This window comes from Pinus tabuliformis, chromosome 8, assembly GCF_031772625.1.
Source record: "Pinus tabuliformis cultivar Carrire ecotype Pingquan chromosome 8, CPIR1, whole genome shotgun sequence".
Taxonomy (NCBI): Eukaryota; Viridiplantae; Streptophyta; class Pinopsida; order Pinales; family Pinaceae; genus Pinus; species Pinus tabuliformis.
In genome coordinates, this window is record NC_142294.1 from 711,134,036 (window position 1) to 711,154,454 (window position 20,419).

General features: G+C 40.9%; 1 protein-coding gene across 3 annotated transcripts in view; it reads left to right on the plus strand.

Annotated features, from left to right (window-relative positions):
- The first annotated feature begins 4,710 nt into the window (after positions 1 to 4,710).
- LOC149237588 (mediator of RNA polymerase II transcription subunit 25-like) overlaps positions 4,711 to 20,419 on the plus strand; it is a 155,442-nt gene continuing 139,733 nt past the window's right edge. The window contains exons 1-2 of one of the 3 annotated variants that reach the window (XM_089366845.1): positions 4,711 to 4,949; positions 5,295 to 5,433. Coding sequence is in view for 2 of the 3 variants with exons in the window: in XM_089366843.1 (XP_089222969.1) it covers positions 4,916 to 4,949 (34 nt within the window). In the remaining variant the exon portion in view is untranslated. The remainder of the gene's footprint in view (positions 4,950 to 5,294; positions 5,434 to 20,419) is intronic. The other 2 variants (XM_089366843.1, XM_089366844.1) reach the window with 2 other exon arrangements.

Genomic DNA, 20,419 nt, shown 5'->3' on the forward strand with positions numbered 1-20,419 from the left:
AACTATTTTGTGTATAACCTTCCAGTGGTATGGCTTGGGGTTAGATAGTAGCTATTTATAATATTGAACCAACACATTAGCCATGTCCTCGTGACCTTGAACCTTGAAAGCTACCTAGTTTTTTAAGGAAGAAATATCACTGTGGTGCTAATGCTAACGCATCAAATTGTGGAAGAAAGCATTTTTTTTGCTCTCCTTCCTTTAGCCATATATGTAATGCCTCCTCCCATATTTACCCACTTTAATCGACCTGTTGAGGTAAACATGAGATGAGGGCTACTATGACATGATTCAACCTCCTAGATAAACTTAAGGAAATGGAGTCAACAAAACAAGACCTTATTGACTTCCCTCAGGTGCTACAAGACCACCGGGAGCTAACTAACCACTCCAGGTGCCCAACCCCTGAGTTAACTTTCTTTTTCAATGAACTGGAACCCGAGTCGCTCCCATGACAAGGCCTCCATGTGACTGGACCCCTCCAATCGCTCTCACAAGCTTGCTTCCTAGTGACTGCAATCTTTTTCACTCAGTTCTGTGCCAGGGACCCCGAGATCTGAGCCACTTTTTCAAGGCTAGGATCCAAATCTCTGCCCAAAACATAATGAAACTCCCAGAAATGATAAATAACATAGAGACAAAGCCTCTAACACAAAACCTAAACAAGGACTTGACCTAGTCAGTCTAACCATGATAGTCATTTCGTCAAACACATTGAAAACATGAGATATACATGTCATGAATGCATATATGAACATAGGGAATTGAAACTTATTTGAGGTTTACGAAGAAGGACTAATGCCTTCTTACAATAGTTGCAATAACATATATTATGTCATGCATTAATTAACCATTCATTTAGCAATCAAACATGATAAGAGCCATAAATTGAATCTGTCATAGAACCATGCTTATAACCAGATAAATAACAATGATAGAACAACCATTAAAGCTGCATAATAGCAAATATAAATACTCATGAAATACAAGAGGAACTTAGCTCTTATTGGCATATGCAAAAGCCAACCAAGTCAGGGACTTCCACGCACCACCCGACCATAGATTGGGCTAAACCAAATCTTTCTTTCAACTAATTACCCCCATGCCATATTCCAAACATCAATGTGGGATCTCATGGGATAAACCAATCCATAAACAACCAAGGGAATCCATAGGTTAAATCACCTCCACCCTCACACTACCGTGATCTCACCTAAACCAGTCCCAAGATCACAAAACCAAACTGATCTTGGATGCCTCATAATTCCTTCACCATCCCATGAGGAATTTTCATCTCTCCACCCACCTATTAAGGGATTCTCGAAGAAAATCATCTCCACCCCCAACCCTTGGTATTTTCATGAGACCACCTCATCCAGATCCAAAACATCCCGGCAATCCAAAGCTCAACCAAGAGTGAATCCCATCACACCATGGCTATCCAGAAATGGAAAAGCAAGGTGAAAACCACTGTCGAAACCTGACAAAATCCATGCCAATGATAACAAATGAACCAAATACACACATGCATATACCATGCATAACAAAACTAGCTAGGAAATCATACATGCAACTTGTTACCTGCAAATATTCCTGTTGAAGCTACCTGATCCAACCTTTCCTTGCTTGATACTTGCTTTTCTTTGCTTTCCTATGCTTTCCTTGTCCTTCCTTTGCTTGCTTGCCTTTTCCTATTGGTGCTCTTCTCCCCTCTGAGACTAATTCCAATACAAAACTAGCTAAAGGCCCCAAACTGATGCTTTGATGTCTTTTTATTATTGATGCCTCTAATTACTTCATTTTCCCTCTATTTTCCTTCAATTTCCTCCTCACATGCAACCTATGACCTTTCACCTTCATTTTCTCCTATTTTCCTTTATTTTCATAAATACCAATAAATTGCCACTTTGCTTTTCCAAAGCCTCTGCCAATTTCCTTAGCCATAACAAACAACAAGTGATGCCCATCATGATATTTTGCCCAACATTTAGCTTGGAATACGTGTCCCATGACCTTGGTCTTATTTTGCCTTTGTTAAATTTATTACATGAACTTTTAACCCAAGGTTGTTACAATATAATTCTATAATTTTGTTGCCAAAGTATTTCTTCCCATTTCGTTCTCTCTTCAAGCAGAGTGAGAGTACATTCTTACTCCTTTATGAGGTCCTCTAATCTTCCCCGGGGAATGGCTTCCTATTGGATACGCTCCATTTGGGCTTCCAAGTTTTATTTGTCTCGTGATGTTCCCAAAATTTTCCTTATTCCAAGTTTTGAGTTGATATTTAATGTGCTTCAGCTTCATTTGTAGGCTTAACATGGCTCATCCTTCCAAGTTGGCTAGTTTGTCCCACCAATCCTTGATGATGGATTGGAAGTCAAGATGTTGAAGCTAGAACGCTCTAGGTGAAAAAGCCTATTTATGGGGCAAGACTTGATTTCGATGTCTAATTTGATAAGCTAGTGATCCAAGCCATGGCTAGGGAGGATGGAAGCCTCCATGAAAATGTCCCTAGACATGATATTTTTATATATGAGATACCTATCCAGCTTTGAAGTTATTTGCAGGGAGCCACCTTTGCGGTTGTTCCAATTACAAGTGTCATTGGTGGTGCTGAGGTTGACCAAAGGAGAAGAAGCCGTGACATCTTGAAAGAGGATGTATTTCGATTCTAGCTTTCTAACACCACCATTTTTTTATTCTAAATATTTTATCAAATTGAAATCCACCCAAGATCCAAGATGTTAGGGAGATGAGAAGACTAAGTTGCTTAATGGAGTTAATAAAATGTGGCTTATCTTTGGGCAACAAAGGGTTGTAGATGTTTGAAAGAAAACAAGTTTATGACGATCCTATGAGTTGAAATAGTATAGTGAGAATTTATAAAGAAGAGAACATGTTAAGGATGGATGCCTATGATAGCAAGACCTCTAGATTGACCTTAGGCATCAAGAGCTATTTTTTGGCATCCTCAACTCCTTTTGTCTGTCAACTTGCAATCATAGGAAGTTTTATTTCCTAAATTATTAATAAGGTTGGAGGTTCTGTGAACCACCTGTCTTTGAGAAGCCTTTGCTCACCCTTGCAATTGAGGCCTCTAATATTCGAAGAGTTTATCTTCACGGGGGAGATGAGTTGGCGGAGCGATAAACCTCTGAGATCAACTTTATTCTACTTGATTTGGCAATAATGTTTCCTAGTTCATCTTGAATTTGTTGATTACTTTTTACAACATTTTTTTTCTCATTCCTGTGTTGCTCTGTAGTCTCTTTCATAGGCTGGACATAAACCCCTAAAGGATTGGAACTGGCCTATCCCATTAATGCCTTTTGGGTTTGTTTCCTTGATTTGAAAATGGCTTAGCTTAGTATTTTGACTTGATGCTCTGGGAGTGAGTTTGGGTCTTTATCTTTCCATGTTTGGGAGGTCAAGAGAAACCAAATCCATTTCTTTGGTGCCATCATTCTTGTGCAGCAACTTAAAATCTTTCCTTGAGGGTTCATGAGGATTTGAATTAAGGGGTTCTGAGGAGGTAATAAGAAAAACCTTCTAGAATTCTCTGGGGTTGTTAGTATCAGACATGCCTATCTTTGAGGGGGAGGGGTTTAGAGGAGTGGTTGGGGATTCGATATTTGCAAGTGGTTCAAAGTTATTGCTGGTAACAAGAGTTTTGCAAAAGTGTATCTAAGGGAGTGGCGACTTGGGTCCATGACGACAATTAATAGATTTAGAGAAGCCATCATGATCTGCAACTTGACCTTGATCTTGAGTGGCCTCAGGAACTAGCATGGGGCAATTTCTATAGAGATGCCTATATTCGTGACATATACAACAATGGAACATAATGTCTTCACCCCAAAATTTTATAGAAAAGGAGTACATGTAGATCCAAACTGGGGGCTACTATAAAATCCTTTTTGTTTGGAACAAATTTCTTCGCCCAAGATCTAAGATATAATCCTGTAGAGTTGAAGAAGTATGTACCATTTTCAAAAACCCTCATGTGATCTTCCATATTGGCAAAGATAATGGTGAAAAAACCTTTTGCCCCAACTTCATTTTGATCTGTCCCTTTGGCTTGCGCTTGTGCTAAATCCAGTAGGTGAGGGATTTTTATGTGGGCCAACTCCCCGAGAATTTTCCGATTAAAACATGAACTCTCATGTATTGAATGTACTCCCAAATTTGATTGGAATGCACCTCAAACTTTGGATCTATTGCTGCTTTTGGAAGGCAACTCCCTGGAGGTCTTCGACTAGTTGAAGCTTGCCTTAAGGATCTTTGTTGCTGATTTGAGCTTGGAATTTTTACAATATCATCAAGGTGAAGATTAGCTAATTGACTAAGACGATGGTTCCTTAAAGTAACTTTGTTATAGGAAGGATCCCTCCTATAGTGTTGGGGACAAAAATTGCAAAGATAACATGAGTGGCAAAAAAGCCAATCATAAAGTAAAATAAAGTTTTTTCCATTTCACTTAATCTTATAATTACTGTAAACTATTTTATTTAATTTTAATAAATAAAAATAAATTATTAATCATCATATATATATATATTTAATTCTTTACTCCAAAGGAAAGTTTTTTTTTTTTTTAAATTCTTTACTCCCACGAAAAAGAAGAATAAGAAAAAGAAAAGAACAACAAAAACCAACCATTTAAAAATTATTTCTATTAAATGTTTTATTTCTTACGTAATCCATCACGAACCTCACCTGCCGAGGATCCCATCTCCCCTATAATTGAATCATTGAAAACCCCATCTTCCCTCTTAAGCTGCCCCAGGGATCGGGTCAAACCATATTCCTCTTGAAGACCGGCCGAGGATCGAACAAGAACTCTTCTTCGGATCGCCACGGAACAGGCACCTGAGGTGAGGAACGGGCACATCGGGACAGGATTCATCGATAAGGGATGGACGGGAAGCGAGGGCACGAGTGTACTTCCGGTAACTTGGTTTCTTTGGATTGAATTTTCCGTTTTGATCCTATTCTTGTAATTGATAGGCACGGAAACGACCATTTAGGGCCAAATATCTCCTTTCAGGTAAGCTTTCGCTCATCGGATGAGTTCCAGCGCTCCGGGACAGGCTTTCGAGTAAGCCCTGACCGACCTGGTTCTCACCTTGATGGATCGAAATCCTTGCCTATTGTCTAAACCTGAAAACCTCTTCATGCTACAAATATGAAAAGGGGTTTCCATACGCATAGTTGTATCCTCGTTTTCTCGTAAGTTTTCTTAGCAGAGGCAGAGCTATTCTCCTCAGAGACGATTCTGTTACTACGTATTACAGTTTCGATTACAGAGGTGAGGATGACAACTGTGCAAGTAGGTTCAAATGATCGACAATTGGTGTTAGTTATCGAAGGAACCGCAGCTCTCGGCCCATCCTGGCCTCTCCTACGATCCGAATACATCGACAAAATCTTGAGGTAACTTAATTTTGCGACCTTCACTTTTTCTGTCGTTCGTCTAGGGTTTTCAAATTTCATTTTATCATGGCAGAGAATTATGATTCACATTTTAACTGCTACCTCATTTCATTTTATCTAAACCTGATTCCTAGTCAGTTGCTACCTCTTCGTCACTGACACTGACCTTGTATCCAAGATCCCCTTGGATACACCCATAAGTTGTCTCAACAACTTGTATGACTTCCCCTGTCTGATGACAAGCACTACAACTTCATCTAAGGTCTCTCCCTCTGAAGATAGAAGCACCTATCCATCTTAGAACAAAACTCTGTATCCATCATTCTCCAAGGCTGATACTGAGAGGACATATACCATCAGCCTTAGAACAAACATCTCTGTCACCTCCATAAATCCTTCTCACTCTAGTCGAAATCTAACACATCCAACCTCCTTCACTGCATGCATGGTATTAGTCCCACTAAACACATTGCAGTCTGAGCTTGTCTCTGAAACACTGTGGAACACTGACCTCATCCCTGTCATGTGACTGGATGGTCAGTTGTCCACTAGCCATAACCCACTGTTCTCATGCACAACAGTACTACTATCAGAAACACAGGAAACTAGAGAAAATTCTTTCTAAATTTCTCTGTAAAGTCATGAATCTTAGTTGATGTTGATGTAACCACTTGATCCTACTCCTTGTATAGACACTAGCTCACATATTGACCAATGTTGTGACGTGCAAAGCACTTTGCTTTGCTCATGTCCCCAACAGAAGCAGATCCCCCACTTCCCTTGACTTTACTCTTGCCCTTTGTAGCAAGAGAAAAATTCTCGTCATCCCCACCATCATGTTGGCCTGCAGTTTTGGAATGTCTCCTTGTCTCTTCCTGTATGAAATCATCCCACAATCTATTCCAATTGGGCAGATTCTACCGTGCAACAATCCCATTAACAAAGAAATCCCATTTTGGAGGAAAGCCACTCAAGGATGATTTGGCCAACCCTTCACTTTCAATAATTCCCCCCACGATTGCCAAATCATCTCTAATTTGAGTTGTTTTGATTAGGTATGATGCAACTGTGTCAATTTCAGACATCCTGATGTTTCTCAGTTTGTCTTTCAACGCCATCTTTTTGTTTTGGTTTCTATTCTGGTATAACTTGGTTAAGGATGCCCACATCTCAAAGGCATACTTTTTCCCCATCACATGAGGTATAATATGGTATTTAATGGAGTCCAGGATTATTCTCTTGGCTATCACATTTTTCTTATTAAACTTAGCCAATTGGGTAGGATCTCTAGGAATTGGGACGACCTTCTCCACGATGTCCTGCAACTCTTGCTTCTCAAATAATATAACAATCCACTCCTTCCATGGGCTAAGATTTCATGCCCCATCCAACCTGTCCTCCTAACGCAACCTAGTAGTCATCCTTGTCAAACTCACGAACAATTAAATATCTCGTTGCACTCAATCTCCACTACATTCCCCGGATTGTGACCTCATGCGATTAGTGTCTTAATGCTATTGCACAGCCTGGTTGTTGTTTGACGACAATCTTACCGCCTCTTCTCTATCAACCTGCAACACTCCTTCTTGATGTTCACGCGGTTGATCTATCTTGCCTCTCTGTCTACCTCGACCTAGCCTTGACTCTTCTGTCCCTGTGCAAGCTTGAGTTTGTTCGTGCCCACCACATTAACAGTTGTAGGGCTACACTAGCTCTGGCGACTACAACTCTTTTCTCCTGATGTTCGGCTCGCATGTGGCACTAGCTCTAGTGGCTTAACTGCAGTCCCAAGTTGTTTTGTCTTCCTACTGTTGTGCCAATTGTGTTGGTTGGTCGGCCCGACAGGCCAGGAGTTGCACTTGCATCCACAAACGATGATGACATGACCTGTGACGTGTTCAACCTGATCACGTGTTCGCCCTCTACCTCGACCAATGTCCTTTGTGGGCGGCTGAATTGCTATGCGGCGTCAATATCCTTTGTCGAGTGCCAGATACAGTCACTGCCCTATTCGTTTGTGTTTGGTGTCGTTTCCTTTTTGTTTCACCCAAGGATGCATCTCACCTATTCTTAGCCTCGATCGTCGTGTTGGTGCCATTGCTGCAACTTGTCGATCGGTTGCCCTGGCGGCCACTGGTTAGCTCGACTGTCGGCCACCACTTTTGGACCAACCATTGTCTGCCCCCTTTTTTTTTTAAATTAAAAAAAAGATTGTGCCTAATCAAAAGATTATCTCGTTTGAAATAAAAAAGATTTCGTCGCCTTAATACAAATTTCTTATTTGTATGATCCCAACTGACATGGCTCCCGATGATTCGACATGAACTCGACACATGTAATTACAAGATTGATTCAGAGTTGAGGCTTTGATGCCATGTTAAAATTTACCCAACCCAACATCTAGTATTCAATTTAAAACAATTATTAACTAAATGAATACACAACCAGATTCCTAACATAAAAAATATAGCTGTAGCAAAAATTTGATTTGAATCACATACACAAACTATTTTATGCCCAATCAACAGTTCTTCGTTAATAAATTAATCACATAACTTACTTGGGCTCTCATCCTCGGATAATGGCCCAACTAAGAAAATACAGATTACAAAAACTGATCTCTAGCCCCTTTGCACTCTCTTGGACCCAACGTGCTCTCCGAGGAGCCTTTTTCAATCTTGTGTTATCGTTCTGTGTTCTCCTCAACACTTGGGTTCAATTTATAACTTCCTTAAGCTAAGATTGACAACTAAAATTAGCTCATCAAGTTAATTGTACATAAGTAACTTAACTTTAATTAACTTTCCTATCTTTAGCTTTTGTTACTGTAACTCAAATGCAATTCATAAATTTAGCTTGCTTTACATGCACATCTCATGCATGTCACATGTAAGACATCCGCATGCGTGCAAGTCACTTGCACACTCGACATGTCACATGCAAGTTCCTAAAGAGGCAAAACAAGGTTCTTCTAGTCAAGACACATGGCTAGAAGACCTTTAGCAGGTGCAAAAGTACTTGCGTTCCCGAGCTACAAACTTCAAGAAATGGAAGCATAACTTATATGGTTGGAAAGCTTATTCCGAGACCTTTCCACTGGTATAAGGCGCTCCCTCTAACTCCTTGTGGTTGAGGAGAAATGATTTTTCATATATTCACTATACATTCTGGTAGTTGCACAAGCCAGTGCAGCCAATGGACAAGTCGACACAGTCTAGACCTTGAATGCACTATAAATAGACACGAGAAGGAGCATTTAAAGTCATTCACTCAAGCCAGTTCAGATCTATTTAGGGAAGTGATGAAAAGGAGGAGATTTTGTTGAATTTTAGTAGTTGCTTTGATGTTTAGGTCAACACTTAAAGGAAAATAAAAAAAGGAGGGAATTGAAAATTTAAATTTGAATTTATTTTACCTTCAAAAGTAAGGTTAGCTCCAACTATTCAAGTCGGCCCAACCCAAGAGACACACCTTTTGGGGTACCCCTAAACTACTATATATATGCACTCGACCTCCTCATTTGAAGTGGAATTCAGATCATCACATCATCCAATCTTCTGTTCACACGTGTGAAGGAAGGCAAAAGTCTTTTGAGGTGAAGTCGAGCTTGTGGATATCTATTTTACCAGGTTTGACCAAAATTTCTAAAGCCTTCTGAGGTAGGTTGACCAAATTTCTGTGAAGCTTTAGGAGGCTGGAATTCGACCTGTTCGTGTGCAGTTTGAACACAGGTTGACTAAAATTATTCTTGGCAGTTGGGCTAAAATTATTCTAGGCAATTTGGCCAGGTTTGACTTGCGTTAGATTTGTGATCCAGTTTGACCGAGTTTAACTTGTAAAATCAGATTGTAAATTTGTTGAATTGATCAATTTATCCTAAGAAAGGATTGATGGGTTTTTCCCTAGTTAGGGTTTTCCTTGGGTAAAATTTTGTGGCTCGTGTTTGGTTGTCTATTCATGATCCTATTGTCATTATTGCATTATAGTTGAGATTTTCTATATATAATTTCTTAATGATGAATGTGACATAAGATGAATTAATTAAGATATCACTGGAACGTAATTATCATATTAGAAGATCTTGAGAAATCGACAGTTTTGAGGTTCATACTTGTTAAAATTGGCAACTAGGGCCAAACTCCATGTGGGTCATCTTATATATGGTAGTTGATATTTTTCTTGGACCCGTCTCATCGAGAGGTGTAGGATTGATCTAAAAATCAACCGATTTTGATAAGTATTCATGGAGTTATGAATTTATTTGTGTTAATAGACAATTCGTCAAGGTTGGCCAACAACCAAATAAACCCCACATGTGCTCAACGTTTTAGTATAAAAGGAGATGACTTGAGAGTCATTTTACACACACACTTCACTCTTGATTTCTCTCCACTTGTTCTGGGTTTTAGTGGAAGAGAAATCTAAGAGAGGAAGCCCTAAAACACAGAAGGTAAAGGAGCCCTAGTATGAAGCCCTAGATGCAGTCTCTACAAGCCCTAACGCAGTCCTAAGGAGGATGCCCTAACACAGTCCTAAGAAGGAGGATCTACGCAACTATGGAGGAGGTCTTAGTAGCCCTAGCCGCAGTCCTAGCAAGCCCTAGCCTATGACAACTCTACGCATCCATTTGTGGAGGAAGAGAGCTCGTTGAAGGAGGATAATTCCCTGTGGTAGCCACAACAAGAAGAGGCAGGGACAACGTGTAAAAGGAGGATTGTTTTGGGTCTATTCCAAGGGTCCGAAGTGCTGGAGAAGGGGCCGAGTTCCCTTGCTGGAAGAGCCGCAACCATAGGACAGTTTTGAGGGCACTTTGGAGGGGTGCAAATCCATGGAAAGGCAGCCGCAACCCTACACAGTCTTGTTGTAGGGTGCCGCAGTAAATTACAGGTAGGCCGAAGGGTAGACAAGGGCTAGGGTAGCCCAGAATTGAAGCAGCCACCCTCGGCCCCTCAAAGAAGGGAAACCACATTTCTTGGGAGTGTTTTTGGGCACAAAAAGAAGGTTGGTTAAGGACTGTTGTGTGCCCTAACCAGGCCTAGTTTGTTGTAACCAAACAAACCTCAAAACTGTGAGCTAGTACATGCTTATTGGAGCAACGTTTGTATGGTGTGTTGACAGCTAGATACATGGGACAGCAAGGTTGAAGAAATTTCAACCCCCACTCCAGTTATCAATTTTCCTTATCACTCCATGCATTTAATTTTAAATCCAAGCATGATAAAAATTCTAAAATCTGGAAATGACAATAATTTTTTGAAAACACAAATTTAGAGATTTCGCAACTGCTGAAATTGCAAAAATAAAACATAGCAAAATTATGACAGCGACACACAGAAAATAACACAGTGATTTTTGGTCAATGTGACCTTGGAAAAACCCTCTACAACTCTTGGGGAAAACCAGTTTGAGAGCTCTTTTTTATTTCTGAAAATGCTTTTACAGAGAAACTGAAATACACAGTAAAAATTCCAGCAACCACAAATTACAACTTATCTCGATTTTCATGCTTGAACTCCACCTCGAAAATCGTGCCAATCAGCAAACAGCCAAAACATAATTTTTTACAGCAATAAAACAACATTAAATGTTGTACGACCAGCCTCGAAAAATGTGCCCAAAACTTGCTGTCCCTCTTCCTCGATTTCTATGCCTTTCTCCTGTTGTACGGTTTTTCCTTGGGATGTGTGCCAATAAATGCTGCTGCCCAGATTTGCTGAAATGTCTTTTTAATGCTCTTCTTCACTTCCTCATTGCTTAGAAATTTTCTCCTTGCTCTCTCTTCTCTTTCTCTCAAATGCTCATGAAAGAATGAATTGATCTTTTCCTCTTCTCTTCTCCTTTTATTCTCTAAATGACCTTTTGGGTTACCCTAAGATCTAATGGCTGAGATTCATTTAGATCTAGGGATGAGAATAAATGTGCATTTAATTCTCACTTTCTATTTTTTAACTCACCCACTTAAATAAAGACCCACTTAGCCTTTTATTTCCATAGTCACTTTTTTACTTTCTAATTCTTAATTGAATTTAATAAAGTCACCTTTAAATTAGAATGTAACTTTACCACTTATAAAGTCACTTTTAAATTAGAATGTAACTTTACCACTTATAAAGTCACTTTTAAATTAAATTTACTTTACCACTTATAAAGTCACTTTAGGAGAAAAGTACAAATAAATTTGGACACTTTTCCCTAGGCCAAAGATCGAAGCCTTAAGGAACCACTTGTTCTCTGGTACCCAAATTTTAACACTCCCTCTTACCAAGGAAAGTGTTCCTCACCACTCCCATCTTGTCTCTGAAGTAGACATGCTTGCCCCGTGGTAAGGCTTTGGTGAAAATGTCCGCTACCTGCTCATTTGTGGAAATGTACTCAAGCTTGACAACTCCCTTTTGGACATAGTCTCTAATGAAGTGATATTTGATCTCAATATGCTTTGACCTGTCATAAAAAACTGGATTCTCCGTTAGTTTTATGCAACTCTGATTATCACAATAAATCACTGAAGGTCTCAATGCCTGACCAAATAGACCAAACAACATCTTGCGAAGCTATATGGCCCTCACAACTAGCCAAACTAGCAGCCATATACTCTGCTTCCGTTGAGCTCAATGCAACTGACTGTTGTTTCCGGCTGATCCACGACACAACTGCTGAACCCAACCCAAAACAACACCTAGAAGTACTCTTCCTATCTGAAGCACAACCTGTCCAGTTTGAATCCGTGTACCCTGCCAGTCTCACTCCATCACCCTGTCTATAATCCAGACCAAAATCCACAGTCCCCTGCAAGTAACAAATAATGTGTTTTGTAGCCACCTAGTGCACTCTCCTGGGCTCACACATGAACTGACTCATAGTGTTAATTGCAAAACATATATCTGGTCGAGTGTTGACCAAATACATCAAACAACCAATCAATTGTCTATATAGAGTAGGATCCACCAACTCAGAATCAGAAGCGTGAAGCTTCTTCCAGTTAGTGATCATAGGTGTAGACATGGGTTTGTAGTCCTCCATGTGAAATCTGCTAAGAATATCCACAATGTACTTCCCTTGTCCCAGGAAGAAATGCCCCTCCTCTTGCCACACCTCCAATCCCAGAAAATAATGCATCAAGCTGATATTCTTCATCTCAAACTCTGAAGCAAAATCTCTCTTGCAGCCCTCAATGAGTCTCTCTGCACCAGTGATGATCAAGTCATCAACATACAACACCAAAATGAGAGGCTCTTCACCCACCACAATGAAGTATAGGTTCGGATCAGCCTCACTCTTTGTGAAACCCAACTGCTGCAAGTATGTATCAATCCTAGAGTACTAAGCTCTAGGAGCTTGCTTCAGGCCATAGAGTGCCTTTTTCAATCTGCATACATGGGACTCCTTCCCATGCACCTCAAAGCCTTGCGGCTGCTCAATATAAACCTCCTCCTGAATGAAGCCATTGAGAAATGCGGTCTTCACATCCATCTGGTGGATCTTCCAACCCATCTCTGCTGCAATCGATATAATGGAGCGAATAGATGTATACCGAGCTACAGGAGTGAAGGTCTCCTCATAGTCAACTCCCTCTACCTGTGAGAACCCTCTCGCCACAAATCGAGCCTTGAACTTCTCAATGCTGCCATCTGCAGCATGCTTTATCTTGTAGATCCATCTGGAAGTAACAACTGATTTACCTTCAGGCCTCGGCACTACCTCCCAAACATCATTCTTCATAATAGAAGAATACTCCTCCATCATGGCCTCTCTCCAGACCTGCTCGCTGGCGGCCTCCTCATAACTAGAAGGCTCAGAGTCAACAATGCTTGTTACCAATTTCATGTAACTACAGAACCGCTTAGGTGGTTTACTCTCTCTAACATGTCTCTTTGGCCCAGCAATTGATGTGGCCTCGCGCAAGGTATCTTGAAGCCACTTGGGCTTCCTCTTCCCTGAGCATACTTCTCCCACTGGAGTGAAAGAATCCCCATCATCATCAGAAGCCTGAACTCTTGAAGGCCTGCCCACTGACCTCATGCTTGAATCTGTGCCTGTAGATGCTAAAATACCGTGCGAATTGTCTGTTAATGGAGTACCCTGTGAACTGCTCTGTGGATTGCCCTGCATGCTGCCGGAAGAACCACCCACCTGGCTCTGAGAGCCACTGCTCATTGATGGACCTAACACTGTAATCGATGTACCTCTTGATCCCTGACCACTAGATTCTTGTGACTGACTCAGCTGCTTCTGAGGGTCTGGTGACTCTGGATACTCTAACTCCCGTGACCTCGTGAAAGCTCTCTCCTCCTCAAACTTGACATCCCGCTTTACAACCACTTTCCTCTATGCAAGAATATAAATCCGATAAGCTTTCGAGGTCTCGCTATAACCCACAAAGATGCCCTTGTCTGCAGTGGGCTCTAGCGTGTTCCTGTTCTCCTTGGGGACATAGGAATATGCAAGGCACCCAAAGATACGAAAGTGCCCAACATCAGGCTTCTTCCCAGAAAAAGCCTCCTCTGGAGTCACATTCCCCAAGGCACGATGTGGACTCCTGTTTTGCAAGTACACAATAGTGTTGCAGGCCTCTGCCCACAAAAATAAAGGTAACCCTTGATCATGAAGCATGGCTTTGGCAGCCCCTGCAATGGATCTGTTCTTCCTTTTTGCAACCCCATTCTGTTGGGGGTTGTAAGGAACTGTGAACTCCCTTCTAATGCTTGCTTCAGCACAAAAATCAACAAACTCACCAAGGGTATACTTCCCTCCATTGTCGCACCTAAGGACCTTGATTTTCCTATCTGTCTGGGTCTCCACAAGAGCTTTGAACTCTTGAAACCGCTTGAAGACCTCAGTCTTGGTCTTCAAGAAATAAATCCAGGTCTTCTTGGAGTGGTCATCAATGAATAAAATATAGTACTCATAGCCACTCAAGGATACATGAGACATTTGACCACTCACATCGGTATTTATCAAGTCAAGGATCCCAGTGGCTCTGTTATCACTGCTGGGAAAAAGGGATCTGGAAAACTTCCCCATAGCACATCCTCTGCATACATCAATGTGATCAGAATTGAAATCTGGCACACCAGTGGTGTTCTACCGCAATGTACTCAAGGCCCCTTGATACATGTGCCCCATCCTGCGGTGCCAAATCTCACACAACTCTGAACTGCTAGATTTGCTGTCGGTCTTGTCTCGGGTGCTGCTACTCAATGCCATCAGGGGTTGGAATGAGAACTTGTACACCTTGGCATGGCGCACACCAATCTCTCTAGTTGAAGAAGCTGGAGTTCCCCTAGGATATATAAGCACCTACCCTTACCTGAACAACACATCATACCCTCTATCCTCAAGTGTTGAGACGGATATCAGGTTCATCATTTCAGGCACATATAGAACATCTGACACTTTCAAAGGAGGTTTGGGTCCCTTATCAAATGTTAATGTCCCCACACCGACTGCTCTAACACTGCTGTCATCACCAAGTACTACCTCCATATCAGTATCACCCTCTGAAAGCTCTGAGAAGTACTCTCTGACTCCTGTCATGTGGTGGGAAGCACCACTGTCAACATGCCAAATGCTAGAAGATGCTCTGCTAGTAGCGAGGAATGCTCACTCCCTCTGAACCTGTATGGCAGGCGATCCTGCTCTAGTGGCCTCACAAGCTATGAACCCAAACTCCCGATCAAATCTCTCTGAGAAGCTCTCTATGTCTGCAGAAGCTGCCATGGGTTTGTCTTTCCCTTTCTTGTTCTTCTTCTTCGGACACACAACAACATATTCCTAACTTTTGACAATTCCAACATTTGACTTTGGAATAGTCCTTCTCCTTGTTTTGCTGCTTGCCTTTACCTTTGCCTTTGCCTCCATTGTTGGAAGCTTGCTTCTTTGCTTTGCTTTTCTTGCCTCTTGCTAACAATGCCACATTGTCATCCTTCTCCACCTGTTTGGCTGCCCCAAGATGGTTCTTTCTGATCTCATTATGAATGCAATCATCCCACAACCTCTTCCAATCGGGAAGGTTTTCCCGTGCAACAATGCCATCCACAAAATTCTCCCAAGTCTTGGGAAGATCATTCAAAGTAATTCCCACCAACTCAGTGGGTGCAATGATCTCACTTACGGCTGCGAAATCATCTCTCACTAAAGTGATCTTTGTGAGGTATGTTGTAGCACTGTTAGTCTTAGCCATTTTAATGGCCTTCAGTTTCTCCTTTAGGACCATTTTTCTGTTTTCATTTGAGCTCTAGTAAACACTGGTCAAGGCTGTCCACATCTCATGTGCAGAAGTCTTTCCTCTCACATGAGGAATGACGTGGTCTTTGATTCCTTCCAGAATCAATCCTTTTGCCTTAGCATTCTTTTTGTTAAACTCTTCTAACTGTACAGGGTCAGTAGGTACTACTACTACGTTATGTGTGGTATTTACCATAATGCCCCAGACTACTGCTTCCTCAAAGATGCTCTGGATTCTCTCCTTCCATGCACTGTAGTTGTTCTGCCCATCCAACTTGTTTTCAACTTTCAAACCCAAAGACATGTTTCACTGCCCTACCAAACTGAAATTTTCAAATCTGTGGTAAACGTTTCTGTTTTTTGTGTAAAAGTCAGCGTGCTGTAATTTTCACTTTGCTGTCCCAAACTGCACTTTTTAGCCAACCAAGCTCTGATACCATGAAGAAATTTGAACCCCCACTCCGGTTATTAGTTTTCCTTATCACTCCATGCATTTAGTTTTAAATCCAAGCATGATAAAAATTCTAAAATCTGGAAGTGACAATAATTTTCTGAAAACACAAATTTAGAGATTTCACAACTGTTGAAATTGCAGAAATAAAACACAGCAAAATTATGACAGCCACACACAGAAAATAACATAGTGATTTTTGGTCAATGTGATTTGGAAAAACCCCCTACAACTCTTGGGGAAAACCAGTTTGAGAGCTCTTCTTTATTTCTGAAAATGTTATAGAGAAATTGAAATACACAGTAAAAATTCTAGCAACCACAAATTACAACTCATCTCGTTTTTTGTGCTTGAACTCCACCTCGAAAATCGTGCCAATCAGCAAACAACCAAAACAGAATTTTTTACAGCAATAAAACAACATTAAATGCTGTACGACCAGCCTCGAAAAATGTGCCCAGAACTTGCTGTCCCTCTTCCTTGATTTCTGTGCCTTTCTCTTGTGGTATGGTTTTTCCTCCGGAGGCGTGCCAATAAATGCTGCTACCCAGATTTGCTAAAATGTTTTCTTGCTACTTTCCTTCACTTCCTCACTGCTCAGAAATTTTCTCCTTACTCTTTCTTCTCTTTCTCTCAAATGCTCATGAAAGAATAAATTGATCTTTTCCTCTTCTCTTCTCCTTTTATTCTCTAAATGACTTTTTGGGTTACCCTAAGATCTAATGGCTGAGATTCATTTAGATCTAGGGATGAGAATAAATGTGCATTTAATTCTCACTTTCTATTTTTTAACTCACTCACTTAAATAAAAACCCACTCAACCTTTTATTTCCATAGTCACTTTTTCACTTTCTAATTCTTCATTGAGTCTAATAAAGTCACCTTTAAATTAAAATGTAACTTTACCACTTATAAAGTCACTTTTAAATTAGAATGTAACTTTACCACTTATATAGTCACTTTTAAATTAAATTGACTTTACCACTTATAAAGTCACTTTAGGAGGAAAGTACAAATAAATTTAGACACTTTTCCCTAGGCCAAAGATCAATCCCTTAGGGAACCACTTGTCTTTTGGTACCCAAATTTTAACAAAGGTCACTTGGTGGAGCATAGCAAATAGGACAACAAGCAATGGCATGGTACAACAAGGCTACAATAGGACAACAGCAAGCATGGTGCTGCAAACTCATTAGGACAGCAACAAGGTACAACATGCCAAATAGGACAGCTAGGCAAGTGTGCTTAGTACAACATGGTAAATGAGACAGCTAGGCAATGGTGCTTGGTGCAGCAAGCAAATGGGACAACAATGCGATGATGTTTGTTGGAGCATAGAAAATGGGACAAAAGTATGCCAAACATGGAATGGCAATGTCACTAACAGTGGGACAACAACAATGGCACATGGAACAGTTGTGGTAGCATGGTGCAACAATGGCACATGGGACAACAGTGGCATCATAAGGTGCAACAGTGTGATGTGTGTAGCATGGTCATGAGGTCCCGCATAGTGATGATGGGTGCAACATGGTGCAACACGGTGATGTGCAACGTGATGACGAGATGCAACACAATGATAGGTGAAGGAGTCACCTTGGAGAATCAGTTGAAGCAGCATGTCTTCAACTGAGTTCAGCCATCTCATGTATCATCTTCTTAGAGATGATCTATGTTCTTATTTAGATAATCAAAGTGTTGACTTTTGTTGTATATGTACTATCTCTCTCTCTTTGCTGAACTATTGAAGAGCATATAAGAAGAATTGATCAAGGGTTTCCCCACATTGGAGTTTGTCCTTGGCTCGCGCCACATCTTGTGTCCTCTTGTCTTGGCTTGTCTTCTGCGATTTATGTTTATGTTCTATCTGCAGTTTACTTTAATGCTGATGTGATTGCTAATCTGGAAAATTTATTGAGCTAACTGTGAAAATTGAAATAAATTGCTCTAAGCATAGAACATACCTAAAATTAACAATACCTTATGAAGCAAAGATGAAGAGGTGATTTGGAGAGACTTTCTAGGATGGGTTTTTGGCACATTTTTGAAGTGTTATGGCTTATTTTGGAAGGGTTGTTGGCTTATTGTGGAAGGATTTTGGCACGCATTTTGAAGTCTTCTAGTCCTAGTTAGAAGGTTGATTGCAAACTTGTTCTTGAGGGCCGGATTCTATTCCCTTTGAAGGTCAAATTTCAGTACTGAAGTGCTAGTACAAAGAAGGCTGAGCTCAAGCCTGTTTTGAGGGCTAAATCTTAGTGTGTTTAAAGGCAAGTTTCAAGGCCTTTTTTTAGAGATCTAACACTGTTTTCTATTGAGGAGGCCAAACCTTGTGGAGGAGGGAGACCTCTAGAAGCCGAGTTCTGATTGCTTGAGGGTTGAGTTTAGGTGTATTAAAGTCCAAGTTTCAATCCCGGTCTGGGGTTTGTTGACGTCGAGTTCTGCTGATAAGGACGTTGAGTTCAAGGATTTTTTAGTGAGGGGAATTCTGTTGGTAAGAAGGTCATGGTTGGGAAATCGAGTGCTTGTGTGAAGGACATAGCAGTAGCTGCCAGGAGGGAAAACTTTCTTCGACTAATATTGACTCTTCTACAAGCTTTGGTGCTGATAAATCAGGGAGTTGGTGCTTCCTTTCAGTTGGTAATCAATGAATGAATTGAATCGATTTTCATGAGCAAAATGAAGCTCAATAAGTAATACAAAGATATTTACAAAAATAGAAACATCAAGTTTCTATTAGAAAATAGAAACAACCAGTTTCTTCTAAGAAACTGCTAAAAAGATAAAAATAGAAACAGCTAATAAGAATGAGCATTAAACACTAAATAGCATTATTCTAATACCCTTCCTTAATGCTCAATCTATTTACAACACCGATAGACTCTCTGAATTTTACAAACTTATCAGGACCAAGAGGCTTAGTGAAGATGTCGGCGGGCTGCTCCGTTGTGGGAACATATCGCAACTGAACGGATATGTCTTCAACAAGCTGGTGAATGTAGTGACAATGGGTTTCTACATGCTTTGTTCGTTCATGAAAGACTGGATTCTTGGCAAGTTTGAGCACTCCCTGATTATCACAAAACAAGGGAGTAGGACCTGTCTGGAAAACATGCATATCCGCAAGCATACGCCGAAGCCAAACTGCCTCACAAGATGCCTTAACTGCTCCCCGATACTTTGCTTTTGTTGAGGAGAGAGCCACTGCCTGCTGCTTCTTACTAGTCCAGGTGACAGCACCGGATCCTAGATTAAACACATACCCAGCTGTAGATTTACGATCATCAACCGAACTAGCCCAGTCAGAATCTGTGTAACCACTGAGTATAGGATCGGAACTTTGAGTGTACAAAAGTCCATAATCAGGAGTGCCACGCACATAACGCAACACACGCTTCGCTGCTATCCAATGATCAGCCTTAGGAGCTGACATGAAGCGGGAAATGTAGCTCACTGCAAAACTGATGTCAGGTCTAGTGGCAGTAAGGTAGATGAGGTTGCCCACTAATTGCTTGAATAAAGTTTCATCCACAAGGGGTGAGGATGACTGAGCTGAAAGTTTGAGCCCTGGTTCCATAGGAGTCGTGGCAGGTTTGCAATCCTGCATTCTGAATCTGTCCACAAGATTTCTGGCATACTTGGACTGAGAGAGAAAGATGTTGTTCTTAGTCTGCCAGACTTCAACCCCCAAACAATGATGAAGAAGTCCTAAATCTATCATATCAAAGGTGTTGCACAAATCCTGTTTGATCCCATGGATCAAATGTGTTGAATTGCCAGTAATGATAAGGTCATCCACATAGACAGCTACAAATAGAATATCATCACCAGTATGCTTGATATACATGTTTGCATCAGATGGACTCCGCTGAAAACCATGATCTGTGAGGTACTAATCAATTTTCATGTACCAAGCCCGAAGAGCTTGTTTCAGACCATAGAATGCTTTGATTAATCTACAGACTTTCTGTTCTTGACCTGCAACCTTGAATCCTGGAGGCTACATCATGTAGACTTCTTCCTGTAAGTCACCATTCAGAAAAGCACTCTTTACATCCATGTGATGGACTTTCCAATTGAACTGAGCTGCAAAGGCAAGGACAAGTCGTATGGTACTCATCTTGGCTGTAGGAGCAAAGGTCTCCTCATAGTCAATGCCTTCCTTCTGTGAGAACCCTCAAGCAACAAGGCGAGCTTTATACTTGTCTAGGGTTCCGTTTGCTTTGTATTTCACTTTATACACCAATTTGCAGCTAATGGGCTTTTTCCTTGCAGGAAGATCAGAAAGGGTCCAAGTCTGATTCTTCTGAAGAC